The sequence below is a fragment of the Chelonia mydas genome, chromosome 3, assembly GCF_015237465.2.
Source record: "Chelonia mydas isolate rCheMyd1 chromosome 3, rCheMyd1.pri.v2, whole genome shotgun sequence".
NCBI classification, from domain to species: Eukaryota; Metazoa; Chordata; order Testudines; family Cheloniidae; genus Chelonia; species Chelonia mydas.
In genome coordinates this window covers 142716985-142734985 of record NC_057851.1, presented here as the reverse complement: position 1 = coordinate 142734985, position 18001 = coordinate 142716985, and the positions used below count along the sequence as shown (strand labels likewise).

Sequence of the window (18001 nt, the reverse complement as noted above, 5' to 3'; positions counted from 1 at the left end):
GAACTGTCGTCATCAGCCTGAAGAGAATGATACCCACATAGAGAACTGTGACAGAGTGCTATTGCTCCAGGACTCCTCCATCCTTCATGCCACTTCCATATATTTTCAACTAGGACAAGAAGGAAGATTTTTCTCCTCTAGCTGATTAGCATGAAGGACATGGAGCTTGTGGCCTCTGTTATAACAGGGACATACTGTAATTATACTACTTCTCCTGATAGGTCCCTTCTACCAGCATAGTCCACTTGGGTCTAGACTGTACCACCAGTACTCATTATCAGCTCTTAGTTGTGCCAGTAGTCACATTGACTTCAGTGGCAGTTGCTTTTGAAAATCAAGCCACTTACATAGGTGCTTAACTAAGGATTTAGTGGGGATATTTTCCAAAGTGCCCAAGGGAGTTAGAAACACAAAACCAATGAAAAGTCAACTTTCAAGTCAGCCTAATTCCCTTAGTTGTGTTTGAAAATCTCCCCGTAGGAGTCTAACTTTAGGCACCCTCCAAAAGACTCATAGACTTTAAGGTCAGAAGGGACCATCGTGATCACCTAGTCTGACCTCCTTCAATGAAAGTCTTGGCCTTGATAAAGCAATATGAGAGAAGAAAAAAACGTGATGAATCCTTAAAACTACATTAGTGTAAAATAAATCCAATAGTGTATGAGAATATTGGTTAGTGAGATATACAGCGGTACCCTAATTTTGTTGACTCCATTGTAAAACATGAAAAAACAAATGCCAATAAAAATCACTACATCCATGAAAGAAATAAGATAATCTACAATTAATAAACAGCTTCTTTTCTAAAAAAAGAAAAAGGAAAAAAGTGATTTTATTGAGTTATAATATACAGCTTTAATATGTTAGGGTAATCATACAAGATCTCTTTTGTGTTCAATTTACATATTACAATACAGACATGAGCTCAAATCTTTTGTTTTAATGTACAAAAGGAATCCAATGGTTGTCCACTAGCAGCTTTGAAACTTGGCAAGAAAGGTTCTAAGGATTTTAAGTGCAGTAAAAGACCATGTAGAATACAAAATGAGTACAGAGGACTTTTCTCCAAGGTGTATAAACATTTGAGAACAAACAGTGCCTGCTCCACAGGGCAGACAACTGGCAATTAAAAAAGTCAGTGACCAATGTTCCAGTCCAGAAAAGAACTGGAGGAGCATTACCCTGTGTTACAATTTTTATAAAATGGCCTTAAAAATCTGTATAAAAGAATTTGCACTGTTCAGAAAAAAGTTTTGAAGAGAAACGGTAGGAAAGGAACTGCACAATCAAAAAATGAAAAAAGTAATAAAATATTTTCACTGCTATTTAAATGCCAATTAAATCAAGCAATAGTAAAAACAAAAACAACCACCCCCTCTTCTGTTTAAAATAACAGCACTGTTTTGCCCATTTCCAATGAGTTGTACTTATGAACACACTATATACTTGATTTTCTTCCATATAGAGAAATGTGTCCATTTGGTCTGTCATTTCAGTGAAGCTGATGAATATCAACCCATCACATTTCACCTTCAAGAAAACACATTTTAATGCTGTTTTCCATATAGTCATCACTCTAAATTAGGTGCATCCTCAGCTCAAGTTAAATACATTTCTTCCTTTTCTTTATACAGTGCAGAGTATATGGGCTTAGGTTATGTAGATTCTTCTCTACTCCAGTTCACTGTCTATTTCTGAGTTCAGTGGTGTGCAGTAGTTTGGCTTGTCTGAAGGTACATAGCCTGGCAGACACAAACACTTGTACGAACCCTCTGTGTTAATGCACTTGGCGTTCTTGCAGAGAGACATCCTACTGTTCAATTCATTGCATTCGTTCACATCTGCAAAAATAAAAACATGTAGGTAAAACTACAATATAACTAAACATGTCAATGTAGCCACTTTCCTCCACAAAGACTATTTCCCCTGGATGCATTAAATTAACTTCTATCATCCATCAATGGTAGAAGATGTATGAAAAAGTGAAAAACTGTATTAACTTCAGATTAGGCAGAACTATATTAGGGAGGGTCAAAAGCTTTTTAATGAATACACATTTAATGGAAAAGAAAACAGTGGATTGGATATTATAGGGAATCAGTAATGGTTTAAATTCACTGCTAGATCACTAGTATGAATTCAGTCCAGGTTGTTAACAAACAATTATTATTAATACTCACTTCTAAATAGGTTTGGCAGAGTTTGATTTTTATTTTTTTCTAATTTCAGCAGCTAATAATATTTATTTTAAGCTTTTTTCTATTTTTATCTATATAAATTTTCACATTTGCACAAAATTATGGATTTTAAACATTTCCGTTTTTATCTGTGAATTTTTGCAATCAGAGGAAATTTTTTGGGTGGAGTCAGACATTTAATGACAGTAGACACAGATTCAAAAAATTAAAGTTTTATAACTGTTAAAACAACTAATTGTCAACATCGCATGTCAAAATATACAAAATAAATATCCTTCAGTCAAACTCTAATAAGTTCCGAAGCAACGTTTTTCTTACTTTGCCTATCTATAAATTTCGATTATCATCGAAGGACATTTTTTTTGTTGTCAGTTTCCATGTGCATGGTGAAATTGACATTGACCAACAAAAATGAGGAGGTTCTTTGAGGTGTGGTCCTGATCTGTATTCTCCTATGGATTATGCACATGAACCATGTGCCCAAAGTCAGAGAATTTGAAAGTAATGTCCATTGGTCCATGCATGTGCCTGACTTGCTTTATGTTTCTGTCTGAGGCAATAAAGGGCGGGGCCGACTGACTGCATCTCCATTTCCTTCTCCAGTGTGAATTTGACAGATCTGAAGCAGAGGGGAAAGAGGGCGGGAAGTGGAATACAGATAGACCACACATCTCAAAGAACTTCAAGGTACAGGTAAGTATCTTCCTCCTCATCTTTGAGTCATGATCCCTATTGTATTCCACTGTGGGTGACTGACAAGTAATATCTGATTTAGAGGAGGGTGCAAGAAGGACAACGGAAGGATCATGTGGAGCACTGCCGTGCCAAAGGAGGCATTCGCCACTGAGTCCTGCACCAAGGTGTAGCGTGTTGCAAATATGTGGACAGAACTCCACATGGCTGCTCTACATATGTTTATGAAAGACTCGTCTTGAAGGGATGTCATGGTCATTGCCTGAGCTCTAATGGCGTGACCCCATACGTGTGTGTGTGTGTGTGTGTGTAAGCAGGTTCAACGGCTAGTAGCAGAGTTTAATGCAGCTGGAAATCTATTTGGTGTTTCTCTGGGTGGAGATGGCCTGTCACCTGATTCTCTCTGTTACTGCAATAAGCAGCCTAAAGGACTTCGTGATTGTTTTTGTTCTTTGCAGGTAAAAGGCCAAAGCTTGTCGGATGTTGAGGGAATGGAGTCTATGTTCTTCTGCAGATGTGTGCGGGTTTTGGAAAGAAAACAAGTAAGTGAATGGATTGGTAAAAATTTCAGGTGTAGGCCTAAGGAGACTTAATTCTTGTGGAATACTGTAAAGGGCAGGTCTGCCTCATAGCTTCGAGTTCTTCTTTGAGTGTTTGCTCATGTCCATTCCAGTAGGTGTGTGTGCGTGCCGTGTGCACGATCGTCGGAAGGTTTTACGCTAGTGGTACCCGTCGGGTCAGCTGTGGAGCCCCCTGGAGTGATGCCTTTATGGCGGCGTATATAGGTCCCTGCCGACCCACTGCCTGCCCAGTTCCTTCTTGCCCCAATACTCCAACAGAGGGTAGGCGGGCGGGATTTGGAATGGACATGAGCAACACATCTCGAAGAACAACAGTTACAAAATGTAGGTAACTGTCTTTTCTTCTTCGAGTGATTGCTCACGTCCAATCCAATAGGTGACTCCCAAGCAGGTTTGACAGAGGAGGGGTCGGAGTTCACTGAGTTGCTGATTGCAATGCTGCCTGGCTGAAAGCTGCATCATCCCTCACCTGTTGGGTGATGGCGTAGTGCAACATAAACGTGTGGATGGAAGACCACGTTACTGCCTTGCATATGTCTTGGATAAGGACCAGCGCAAGGAATGTGGCAGATGACGCCTGCGCTCTTGTGGAGTGTGCTGTTAATGGCGGGACTGGAATTTCAGCTAGGCCGTAGCATGTTCTGATGCAGGACGTGATCCATGATGAAATATGCTGGGATGAGACGGGGAGCCCTTTCATCCTCTCGGCAAGTGCAGTCAAGAACTGTGGTGACTGTCGATTTTGTGCAGCACCTGAGGGAGGAGTGGTAGTGGAGGGAAGGCACAGTTCAGTTGGTCTGACCAGGAGAGAAGGAGAGCATCGCCCTAGAGAGGTAACTGAGGGCTCCTCTGGAGCTGTAGTGGCACTCCTGCTGTTTGTCTGAGAAGCAAATAGGTTTCCGGCTGGGTTCCTCCATTGCGCTAAAATATTGTATAGCACTTTGTTGTGAAGTTCCCACTTGTGGTCGATCACGAAGTGTCTGCTGAGTGAGTTCACGGGCACATTCTGCATTCCTGGAAGGTAGGCTGTGGATAGGTGATCTGATTGTTGATGCACCAGTTCCAGCTATTGACTGTTTCTGCACATACAGCGGCAGATTTCGTTCTCTCTTGTTTGTTGATAGAGAAACCAGGGGTGGTGGTGTTTGACACGACCAGGACATGATGAGAGCAAATGAGTGGAAGAAAGAATTCACATGCCTTCCTTACTGCTCCAAGTTCTAGGAGATTGATGTGCATCCTGGATTCTCGAGATGTCCATATGGGCCTTCTAACCTAACAGGGACATATCAGTAATGATAGTTTTGTCTGGGGAAGAAGGAAGACAGAGGGCTCCCACACGTATGTGATGTGAGTCTGTCCATCATAGAAAGGATGACAGTACCTTGGCTGGGACTGTCAGCAGGAGGTTCATAGAGTGACAGCCCGGTGAGTACAGTTGACGCTGACTCCCTGTGAAAAAAGGAGGCTGAGTAACACAGAGGTCAAGTCGTGGGCTTCCTGGCAGCTATGGGCCAGTTGTTGAGATATGGAAAAACAAGGAGACCATAATGCCTGATGTGAGCTGCTACTACAGAAAATACTTAGGTTCAGTGGGTGGTGGTTCTTAAGCTCATGTAAAAAATATCTCATGGCTTGTGTTTGGGTTTGAGATGTTGAAGCCTGAGAGGAGGGCCCACGGCAGTGAGAACTTTGGACTTTTTGTCATTTGCGTGGAAGTTCATAGGGTCTCTGCTGGTAAAACTGTGGAGACCTGTACCTCTGTGTGGACAATGGAATGTGGAACTTTCATTTTGTGGCAGGAGTGTAGATGCCCAGTGCGTGAAGGGTGGTCCTGGAATCTTTTAGTATATACAAAGATTCATCTGTCTTCTGTTTGACGAGATGGGATTTGTCAAAAGGGAGATCCTCAATTGTGTTCTGGACCTCCGTAGGAAAACCAAAAGCATGAAGCTAAGAGTCTCTATGCATCACAATAGCCATAGCCATGGCCCTGGAGTATGTATCAGCCATGTCCACTGTGGATTGGAGGGCAGTTCTGGCTAAGAGTTTCCCTTCCTCGACCAGGGCCTGAAAGCAGGCACAATCTTATGGGAGACTATTAGCAAATTCCTTGAATTTAGCATAATTCAGGAAGTCATATGTAGCCAACAATGCTTGATAATTGGCTATCTTGAATTGTAAACTGGAAAAAGAGAAGACTTTTCTTTTCCCCCAGGATATCTAAATGCTTCCCTTCCATGTCCACAGATGTGGATCAAAGGTGTTGTTGTTTAGACCTCTTCATAGCAGCCTGACCTACCAGTGAGTTTGGAGCTGGGTGAGAGAAGAGGAATTCTGAGCCTTTGGCTGGGATGTAGTAGTGTCTCTCCGCTCCTTTAGGGGGGGTGGTAGATGTGGCAGGGGTGTGCCATGCTGTTCTGGATGGCTCCAGTATGGCTTCGTCAATCAGCAGTACTGTTCTTGTCAGTCCCAAAGTGTGAAGAATGTCCAGAAGCTTATGCTGTGAGTCTTGGATTTCTTCCAACCGGATTTGGAGTTTCCATGCAACTCTCCATAAAAGGTCTTGAAATTGTTTGAAGTCATCCACTGGGGAAGGAGATGACACAGTCACAGTTATGTCCAGCTATGAGGATGGGAATCTAGCCAGCTTGGATTGGACCGCTGGATCTGGGGAATAAAATTCTTCCTCTGCTATCAGATTCATGGGCATGCTTGATGGATCCCTTGTGGGGGAGAGGGGGAAGCAGGAAGCTAGTGATGACCCTCTCGTGGACTAGACAGGCTCCGAAGGAGGATGCTGTGCCCAAGGCCCCCAATATGGCCAATGAAGCAGGATCAACAGTGGCTCTGGGAAGGGTTAGGAGGTAGTTCCATGAGTGTGTTGGACTCTGTGATGTTGGACAGAAACAGTATGGCAGAGGCGGTTCTTTCCCCCGTTCTGATTCACTGGAACAGGAAAAGGTGGATTCCGGTTCCAATGGTAGTACCATCAGAGCCAATGGAGTGGTGTATAACACATGCGAAGAGGGTGATAGACCCAGTATTGTAGGCATATCCTGTGACGGAGATATGAGTTCTCTGGAAGTGGAGGGACCTTATGGAGGAGGAGACTGTGGATTCGGTAAGGCAAAGACATCTTGGGGTGCAGCCATGGATCTGGATCTCCCTGGTGTAGGGAGTACTCTCTTTTTTCCGGTTGCCAGTACCGTTGCTGAAGTCTTCCTGGTGTGGGAGGGTCTTGCGTCTTGTGAGGTGCTGGAGATGGCGGTACCAATGCTTTGCTGCCTGGAAGGAACCATTAAATCCCCTTGTTTATGGGTCTTCTTCTCGTGCCTGTGGGACTTAGAACGTGCTACATCCCCGTGGGCCAAGCTGGTGGAGGGAATGTTTCGGTTCCTTGGACTTGGAGGAAGACTTAGGGGTGTGCTTCCTAATCTTCCGACTAGGCCTCACCAGGGGTTGGTGGGGGTGGTTCTGCTGGCACAGGAGCATGTGGCACACTCCTCACTGAATCAGGCTGACATAGGATTCCCTGCCCTGGGTCCGAATGAGGTCTCAGGGCCATCTCCATGACATACTTCCAGGGAACAAGTACTCGGCCTTCTGAGATATGGCTGGGGAAGGACTGGCAAATTCTGCACTTAGCCAGGATGTGAGTTTCTCCCAGGCAGTAGAAGCAGCGTTGGTGGTTGCTGGTGACTGAGAAGGATGGTGAACAAGAGGCATAGAGTTTGAAGCCCAGAGTTCTAGGCATAGTCCAGTACTTGAACAGGAGTACCAGGTAGGAGGACAGAGGGTGAAAATCTCCAAAGTCTATTCTAATCTAACTGTTAAAACTAGTAACTACTTAAACTAGGAAACAAATAAAATTTGAAAAAGTACGGCTAAAACTGATACAACCATTTACAATTGTAATTATTTGAACAGAGACAAAGGCACTGAAGGTTCCGAACCAGACTATGCGGCAGTGAGAAGCAATTGGTGACGTGGTTATTCTACTCTGCCCTTTATCACCTCGGATGGAAGCACAAGGCAAGTCAGGGCACATGCATGGATCAATGGGACACTACTTTCAAATTCTCCAACTCCAAGTGTGCATGCGTAACCCACAGTGGAATACAATAGGGACCTTCACTTGAGGAAGAACTAATCCTTTGAAGCCTGCTCATAAAGTGCCATCTGGTGACTGTTCAGTTGTCTACGTGAAATGAATTGTTGATCTCAGTTCCGGTGTAATACAATTCTTACGCAACCATATTAAAAAAAAGAAAAGAAATACAACTAGCACTAGTTGGCAGTCTTAGCAGAGAGGCCAGTGACTAATAGTTGTGAAGAGAAATCTCCCCTCACTCCTCCAGCAAGTCTCTATAGCACTGGACTGAGATGCAGTAGGCCTATGCCTTCATTGCCCGCAAAGGAGGTTGGTTTTTTTGGTTTGTTTTACAGAGAGATAATGAATGCGTATTACTATCTTGCTGTAAAATCCTATTGGAGACATGGTGCAAGTAGTTTTTACTGCAATGCAGTTAGACAAGATCAACCGTATCCCCCCCCACCTGTGGTTGACCTCAGCTAGCTACTTTGCAGTAACAAACACAGACCCTTTGCCTTCACTAGCATTTTACAGATATAGCTAATATACGTTAGTTATCTCATTGCAAAACCACACCTTTTTTTTGGCAGCGAAGACATAGTCTGTTAGGGCAGAGCAGCGTAAAGAAGCTTACGGTGCTGCTACTAGAGTTGCACGTGTACTGCAGGTAATAAGAGTATGTCAGTCTCCGGTGCTCTCAATTCAGTTCTTTACATGAGTAATAAATTCACTTAAAAAAATCTTGGGGAAACAAGGACAGAAAAATACATGTGAATATATATACATGTATATGGGAAAACGTATGATACAGCTAGATAAAGGATGACATTTTCCAAAGTGATTTAGGGCCAGATTTTTAAAGATATTTAGGTGCCAAAGATTCAGATAGGTGCCTAACTCCCATTGATTGACCTCTCGAGGTCCCTTCCAATTCTATGGTTTCAAAGGTAGGGAGTTAGATACATAGATACTTCTGAATATCCCACTAGGCACCGATCTGAATCTGTAGGTGCTGTGACAAGATGGCCGATGTTCGTATGGTGGGTCCTGCGCTTTTCTTGGGGGGTGGGGGCGGCTAAGACACCACCCTTTTCCCCTGCTCTTGGGCACCAAAGGCCCCACTAGTGGCCCAGGAAGGTGGTAGAGGAGGGAAGCGGGGGAGGCGGTCTGGGTTTGCTCCTCACTCTGAGTCCCAGCCCCCCTGCGGGTTTCTTACCCTCTTCCCCCTTGGGTGGGGTTACCCTCGGTCCTTAGACGCTGCGGGAGGGAGTCTCCCTTACTTTGGTTCTCTGGTCTTTCAGCTCTCACAACACACTTCCAAGCTCCAGTCCTCTTTCCTTCCTCCTCTTCCCCTGACTGCCTAAAGCAGGGGGTTTATTAGTTCCTGACAAGGCCTTAATTGACAACAGGTGCTCCAATTAACCTGTAGCAACCCTCCCTAGACTACAGGGAACCACGCCTTAATTAGCCTAGGGTTTATACATTTCTCCTCTACCATTGCTCCTTGGCCCGCCTGTATCATAGTGCTTGAATACCTTTAAAATCTGTCCCTAAGTAACTTTTGAAAATGGGACTTAGATACTTCTGAAAATTTTAACCAAAGCTTGTTCTGCATTTTAATGTATTATATTTTATGTCAGTTATTAGTGAGTGTCTTTTAATTAAGAGTACCTTTACCATACTAGTTAGCTTAGCATTGAAATTGACACAGGCACACTAACATACTTTTTATAACTATTATGAATAGTATGTTCCCCTAGCTAATTATTAGTAGTATACACTCCACAATCCCATATTTCTCATGGATACCTAGGACAACTGTTCACTGATATTCAAATGATCTAGGAATTCAGAGATGGCTGCTCAAGTGAAAACTGGCTTTCAATATATCATATATAGATTTAGAATGTTTAACATAATTCAGATGATCATTTGTCAGAAAGGTTTTGCTCCTGCAAACTCTTATGACAAATGAGTAACTTTACTCACATAAGGAGTCCCACTGAAGTCAAGTGAATGGGTCTGCTTGTGACAGTAAATCTGCTAAAATACAAAAAACGAATTGTATGTAAAATATTGCATTATAATCTCACCAACACAAGTCATTTTGGCCATGTCCAAGTGGTAGCCATCAAAACAATCACAGGTATAGCCTTCCTGGACTCTCACACACCGGCCATTTTCACATCCATTCAGAATGCCACATTCCTCTGCTTGTAACTCCTCAAAGCTGTTCAGGAAACCTGGGTGGAGAAAGTATTGCAAACACATCAGTTAGATGCTGAATCCTTTTTTTTTTTTTTAATACAAATGTACAGTGAGACTCTCTAATTGTCTCAGGGGTTTACTGGGATGTGACTCAGCTTTGTAGAAAATAGGTCAGCTTTAGCAGATCTGCTCCATCTGGAATGTTTAATGTACTAATAAAATACAGTTATATTTTAAGATGAAAATAAAATAGCTGTGTGAAATATGTTCAATGTTAAAAGCTTTGATCCATTTTTAACAGAGACACATTTTGATAAATTATCTCAATGATAAAATATTACTTTGTAATAAAATCTTGTAAAATCAGACTTTATAAAAGTTTACAGTGCTGATGTAGAAGTGTTGTAGGGTAATTTGAAAAATAATTATAAAAAGCTCTTCCAAATATTACTATAAAAAGGGAGGGAAGAAGTTATATTGTAATTACTCTAGATGAAACATGCAAAAAAATATTAGTCCCAACTGCCTTGAGTGAAGTAAGAGGAAATTAGACTACTAGCCTATTGTGGTTTTGGTTAATAACTCTTTAGGGGTCACTCAGATACTTGAGTGATGGGCACTGATATAAATACCTATAAACTACTTTACTGTGTCTTGTCATAATCCTAGGTAGTGAGCTCTCTGGGATAGGGACTGTCTTTGTTTTACTAGTTCGTACAATGCCTATTATGATAGAACCTTGAGCCCTGATTTAGGGTCTCTAGACAATAACATAACAATAATAGGGGAAGAGTGCATATATTTTAAAACTTATTCAAAAATTTTAAATGCTCATTGAATTTCAGTAAGATTAAAGTGCTCATCTAAGTACCAACAAGTTAACATTATACAACAGTCTTACTGTCTTTCCATTCTTAGAAGCAATAAATCAAACAGAACTGTAGATGGCAGCCAATCACATCAAAAAGAATACTTGAGAAAAAGTCCACAGCATTTGATATCCCTTCTGATCCAGTTTAAATAATACATTGGGGTTTGGTTTTTTGTGAGGTCATGGTGTGCGCATGGCAGGGGAGTCATAGAGGGGTTTTTCTACTGATATTTAATTCACACATTAACTCCACAAACAGACCATTGGTATATCTAAAACCTGTTCGTATATTTGGAATCATTTTTAACAGATATTTGATATGTATAATACACCTCAACTATATGTTCTATTAATTTCTTCCTCTCTTCACTGCTCTTCCCTTCCATCTGCCTTTTCACATTTTCCCTTATTAACCCAGGCCCCTCTCATTCTTTCCCTCATCTCACATTTTCTCTATCCATGCCCTACTTTTCTAATTCTACCCTCTCTGTCCTCATCCACATGCCCTCTATTTGAACAAATCTAGTGTGTCCAGCACTGGCTCTTCAAGGTTGTCTGGATACTTCACAGGTTCATGTCCACTTGTGGCCAAAATGCGCTCAGTTTGGGATAAGGTTGATTTGTGGAACAGATAACAAAAATGGTGCCACATATCACAGAGACTTAGAAATGAACTTGAACATATATTTACTTTGTTGAGTACATACCTTCACATATAGTAGGGATCATTAGAAAGTTTCCTATTAATGTAGTAAACTGCAGTAAGATACAGATATACAATAATTCATTGAGTAGATTATTTTGGTTTACTGCAAGATAGCAGAAAACTTTTCAACAACCTCTATTATATTTTAATCCATTTAGAGAGCCTACATGGGGCTCTGTTACTTGCATGTGTTTGATGGGCCATCATATAGACAGCTAATTATGAAAAACAAACACTGCCAAGCAGGGAAAAGGTGGTGCTCTTGAACAAATTCTTTACAAATGAAAGATATCATTTGTTCTCCACTGAGCTCACATATAGCATGCTGAAATTTTTAACCAGCTGAAACTGATTTAAACAAGATTGTTTGCACCATAATCCGTACTGCACCTGTCTATTTTCAAAGTTGCTTGCAACAAGTAACAAATATTTGTTTGCAGTTCTGACAGAATCTGATGGTAATAAAATTGAAAAATATTTAATTGGCATGTCAAGATCTGTACTGTAAGTCTTTCAGGGCAAGAACTGTCTCTTTTCTGGGATCGTATTGCACCCAGCACAAGGGGATCTTAATCCCAATTAGGATCTCTGAGTATTACCATACAATAAATATTTATTAACATTATCATTATTAACAACAGTACAACTGGCTAAAATGTCCAAAAGGATAGAAACATTGGGTATTTGCAGAGGCATATACAGCATTTGCTCAAGCATCTGCCCAGGATGTGTTCTGGGTTATATTCTGTGTTCATTTGGCACTATTGTTTCTGATTTAGTAGCAGGATGCTAGAGGGATCCTAGCTCTGATATCGCTTCGATATCTCCTTGGGTTACACACAGTTCTCTAATCACTTATTAATGGAAAGTCTTTTATCATTGCTTATAATTTGAGGAAGTAATTTTTTTACACCCCTTTATAATTTGGACATTGGAATAGAATGTATGTTTCCCACTCTATTTCTCTTCCATCATATTGAGGACACTATCATCTCTTTCTGGGGTTTTCATTGTGCTTAGATAATTTTCATCAGTGTTAACATTTAGTTAGAAGTCGGTATTGTTTAGCTTTGTACAACTCTGTATAAAGTCTACTAGGTTTGTTAGGTATTAAACAGAGATGAACCCTGGTTTCTGTAGGCTATATTTAATAGAATCATCAAAATGTAGGATTGGAAGAGATCTCAATAGGTCATCTTCTAATCCAGTCCCCTGCACTACAGCATGACTAAGTATTATCTAGAGACCATTCCTGACAGGTGTTTGTCTAACCAGTTCTTAAAAACCTCCAGTGACAGAGATTCCACAACCTCCGTAGGCAATTTGTTCCAGGTCTTAACTACAGTTGAAGTCTTTCCTACTCTCTAACTTAGATCTCGCTTGCTGTAATTTAAGCCCATTTCTTCTTTACCTGTCCTCAGTGGATAAGGAGAACAATCTCCTACCCTCTTCTTTATTACAACCTTTGCTGTACTTGAAGACTGTTATGTCCCCCCTCAGTCTTCTCTTCTCCAGACTAAACAGATCCATTTTTTTCAGTCTTTCCTCATAGATCATGTTTTCAAGACCTTTAATCATTTTTGTTGCTCTCCTCTTGACTTTCTCCAATTTGTCCACATCTTTCCTGAAGTGTGGTGCCCAGAACTGGACACAATACTCCAGCTGAGGCCTTATCAGTGCTGAGTAGAGTGGAAGAATTACTTCTCATATCTTGTTTACGACACAATACATCCCAGAATGCTGTTTGTTTTCTTTGCAACAGTATCACATTATTGACTCATATTTAGTTTGTGACCCACTCTATCCCCCACAACCTTTTCTGCACAACTCCTTTGTAGGCAGTCATTTCCCATTTTATATTTGTGGAATTGATTATTCCTTCCTAAGTTTAGTGCTTTACATTGGTCCTTATTGAATTTCATCCTGTTATTACTTGTGCAGTTAGTGGAAGGGAATACATCTGAAACTTCTGCTACTCACTGTAGTCCTCTGGCCCTGTCAAAGCTATCATTTTGATTTCTTTTACCATTATTTCTTTTAACATATTAACTCGTTTTAATGGGAGACATGTTGGGTAAGAGAGAAGTGGTACCTGCTGCTATAAGTACAAGGCAGTTGGGATTGCCTGTTTCTTTTGTAACCATCATTTTGTTTCTAACATAAAACTGTGAAGAAATATGCTGGACCAAATTCAGCCCTGGTATAAGGGTGTAAGCTGAATTCAAGGCAGTCCAAGTAGTCTACAACCTATCCTGAAGGATGACCCATCACTCTCACAGATCTTGGGAGACAGGCCAGTCCTTGCTTACAGACAGCCCCCAACCTGAAGCAAATACTCACCAGCATCCACACACCACACAACAGAACCACTAACCCAGGAACCTATCCTTGCAACAAAGGCCATTGCCAACTGTGTCCACATATCTATTCAGGGGACACCATCATAGGGCCTAATCACATCAGCCACACTATCAGAGGCTTGTTCACCTGCAGATCTACCAATGTGATATATGCCATCATGTGCCAGCAATGCCCCTCTGCCATGTACATTGGCCAAACTGGACAGTCTCTACATAAAAGAATAAATGGACATAAATCAGATGTCAAGAATTATAACATTCAAAAACCAGTCGGAGAACACTTCAATCTCTTTGGTCACTCGATTACAGACCTAAAAGTGGCAATTCTTCAACAAAAAAAACTTCGAAAACAGACTCCAGCGAGAGACTGCTGAATTGGAATTAATTTGCAAACTGGATACAATTAACTTAGGCTTGAATAGAGACTGGGAGTGGATGGGTCATTACATAAAGTAAAACTATTTCCCCATGTTTATCCCCCCCTCCCCGTTCCTCAGATGACTGCTGGAAATGGCCCACCTTGATTATCACTACAAAAGGTTTTCCCCCCCCGCCCCCGCTCTCCTGCTGGTAATAGCTCACCTTACCTGATCACTCTTGTTACAATGTGTATGGTAACACCCATTGTTTCATGTCCTCTATGTATATAAATCTCCCCACTGTATTTTCCACTGAATGCATCCGATGAAGTGAGCTGTAGCTCATGTTCAAATAAATTTGTTAGTCTCTAAGGTGCCACAAGTACTCCTTTTCTTTCTGCGGATACAGACTAACACGGCTGCTACTCTGAAACAAGTAGTCTAGGTCAGCGGTTCTCAAACTGTGGGGTAGGATCCCAAAGTGGGTCACATCCCCATTTTAATGAGGTCACCAGGGCTGGCTTAGACTTGCTGAGGTCCAGGGCTGAAGCCCAAGCCCCACCGCCTAGGGCCAAGCCCAAGCCTCAGAGCTTTAGCCCTAGGCGGCGGAGCTCAGGTTATAGGCCACCTGCTTGGGGCTGAAGCCCTTGGTCTTCAGCTTTGGAACCTCCCAGGGCGGCAGAGCTCGAGTGGGCTCAGACTTCAGTGACCCCTCCTGGGGTCATGTAGTAATTTTTCTTGTCAGAAGGGGGTAGCAGTGCAATGAAGTGTGAGCACCCCTGGCCTAGGATCAAACAGCTTTCCATTGACTTCAAAGCAAGGTGGATCAGGCTCCTATTCAATAGAAAACCCGTGCATTTTTCAAGCATAAATTTAGAACCCTACTTCTATAAGATTCTGTAGCAAAACCTTTGCTTTCCCCGTGACCTATTCATTTATGTGTGCATTGGCATTCCAACTAAAGCCTGTGCAAATCAGACTCAGTGGTCATGCTAAGCTAGGCGATTTTTTCTGGAGTAAGATCATCATGCACACACTCCACCTCCCCCACATAAGTTCTGCTGGAAAATCATGGAAAGCTGGCATGAAGAATTTTTAAAATAATTTAATATACCCCAAAGGAGTTTGAGTCACATGCTCCAAAGAAAAATTAGTTTGTGAGAAGGAAAACTGGCTTTTTTTGACCTTTAGCTGTAAATCTGTTGGTAAATATAAATTTAGTTTACCTGGCACACATTATTTCACTATATTAAACAAAATAATATTGTACTTCGGGCCCAAATGGGCTCATATACAACTCTGGCGCTGGAACTTGAACACCTGACAGTTAATGTCATAGGAATAAGTAGAACATAAATAAATAGGCCACATTACTCAGAAGCAAACAGATGAACGGAGCCAACTACAGGGAAGTAATCCAAGTTATAATCCTACTTTCAAGAATTTTACATAACAGTGATATTTACTTACGGTCTTCAACAAAGAATGGATCAGTTTCTGGGGTATAGTGTTCCTCAAAGTCAACCAAAGCATCTTGTCCATATGGTCGTCGAGATCCTGGAACTGGAACATTGCACAGCTGGGCATAATCCTCTGGGGAGGAGAAAGCAAAATAGGACATAAAACTAAACACACTGGTAACAAAGGCCACATTACAGCAATTCCAATGACTTGCAACTCCTGTCAGCTGGAAATAAATCTCTTTCCTAGAAACAGCATAAATCTGAAGCTTCTACAAATTGTTCTCTCCCCTTCAAGAATAATGTCATTAAAACGTAATGGGCCAAATTAATCCCTTTTGTGACTTCAGTTGTTTTACGCTGAAGGAATGGATTTGAATTAATAACTGTACAAAAAATTAAGGGCCAGATTTTGGCTGTCCCTTCAAAGGAGGAGGGGATGAAAAGGCATAAGCAGCTTACCACACTCCCACTGCACAAGGGCCAGCTGCAATTATAGCCTTTGTATTCCTTGACTGCAAAGACTGCTTCAGGCCAGAACAGGTGTTGGAATTAGCCACCCAAAACGAGGCAAAGAGGGTGAGGAGCGAGTGGGTCCATGTCTGTCCCACACACACTGCACCAGCCAGCAGAGCTGGGCCACTGTAAATAGAGAATACTCTGCATCCCTCCATCATAGCCCCTTCTCATTGTCCCACGATGTGGGCCATGTCCTAAAACCAGAGGTCCCAAATATCAGTTCCTCCCAAGCTCTGCTTGGCTAAGGGACTCAAAAGGCAGAGGGGACTTGGGAAAGTCACTTTATGCTACTGTAACTGCATACAGAGTGTGGCTCTTTGTCCTCTGCTAGTGGCTGGACCACATGTTTTATGATTCTGCCACTAGCTCTAAGTTCATAAGCAGACCTGAATCTTTTAGCTGAGGTAGTACAAGCTTTTTGTTTCGGTTCTGATGTCCCAGGTTTGATCCCCTCTGCTGATGCCCCCCCCCGCCCCCGCCCCAGGGTAATTGCATTACATCTTCTCTCTGTCCCACACTGTAAGTTAGATCAGCCTCAGTGCTGTAATTGAACTATTATTACACATTGCAGTGAACTATATACAAGACAGATACTTTGGAATAAAACCCTCATTGTCATATGGGTCTATAGCCACTCCTGACAACTGCTGCGAACACTTTAACCTCAAAGCAACACTTCCCATGCAGAATAACTGGTTTTCAGATAACCTATAACAGGAAATGTACGAAGGAGAAAACTCAGGCATTGGTGGTGGCCATAGAACCGGCAAGCTCTCACACTGTGTAGAACTATTCGAGATAGTAAATGGCTCCATAAACTCAGACTGCCTTCACTCAAGCCCAGAAGCCAGAACCACTCACTGGGTAGAGTTGTCATCTTTTTCACAGAGAAAATCACCTGCATGTGTCTATCAAGAACAACACATTGCTCATAAGACCAGAAACACAACACCCTCCCTTCCAAAAATCCAGCCTATTCATAAAAAAGTTATGGAAGCTTAAATGGCAGCCAGAGCTACCAACCTTTGACAATGATTCTCTGTCCTTCCTATCTGCCTTAGGGTTTTGTGTACAGCCTATCATTGTACCTAAGTACTTAGATATATAGATCTTTTCTGGATGATACAAGAGTAGACAGAACCTGAGACCCCTCTGAACAAAGATTATCAACATCTCCCTTGACAAAGGGAATTTACTACCTACCCTAAAACATTCATATTTCTGACCAGAACAAAAGAAACCATCACTCAGCACTACTGACCTTTCAAACTACCTCCCTGCATCACCAGACTATGCATGGAGGAGGCAGGGAGCGTAAAGGGGACCAGGCTCTGTGAGCCTGCCATTTCCCTCATGCACAGATGAGAGGGTGGAGAGGATTGGGAACTAGGCAGAGCTTTGACTCTGGCCTCTGGGCAAAACAGTTTAGCCATGGCGGAGGGAAAAGTAGTGTGCTGCAGATATGGGCCAGCAGCAGAATACTTCTCCGTGGATCAAGGGTGGGAACCAGGAAGGGACTGTGACTTGGAGTCACAGTTCTTTCTGTGGGCTGCTCCCCACAGTGTAACTATGTGCTGGCCCTAACTCAGGACAAGAAGCAAAGTCTCAGGGCCACATCCTCAGCTGGTGTAAATCATAGAACTCCATTGGGTCATTGTGGTATGTAAGTAGATAGAATGTTAAGACCACAAAAATAAACCAAGAATTTTGTCCATAAACGATTTAAGGCCGTGTTTGTTTAGAAGAGGTAGAGGATTAGATTAACAAGTAGGATGATCAGAACTGAGATCTGTATGAGGAAGACTGTTTTTTAACTGTTTGTATTTTTTGCCGTGATTTAGCCAATGCTATCATGCCTTCACTTTCTGAAGCACCAAAATAATATATTTAAAATAAAATAGAAAAAGAGGTAGCAACAAAGAAAGATGCATCTATCAGGAAAGGGACTTA

General features: G+C 41.9%; 1 protein-coding gene across 10 annotated transcripts in view; it reads right to left on the bottom strand.

Moving 5' to 3' along the window:
- Positions 1-813: 813 nt before the first annotated feature.
- The window catches only part of LTBP1 (latent transforming growth factor beta binding protein 1), a 361660-nt gene continuing 344472 nt past the window's right edge, over positions 814-18001 (bottom strand). For all 10 annotated transcript variants that reach the window (XM_037895450.2, XM_027833839.3, XM_043543429.1 and 7 more), the window contains 3 exons: positions 15543-15665; positions 9662-9811; positions 814-1841 (listed from right to left, as the gene is read on the bottom strand). In XM_037895450.2, the coding sequence (XP_037751378.1) occupies positions 1672-1841; positions 9662-9811; positions 15543-15665 (443 nt within the window). In that variant the 3' untranslated portion in view covers positions 814-1671. The remainder of the gene's footprint in view (positions 1842-9661; positions 9812-15542; positions 15666-18001) is intronic.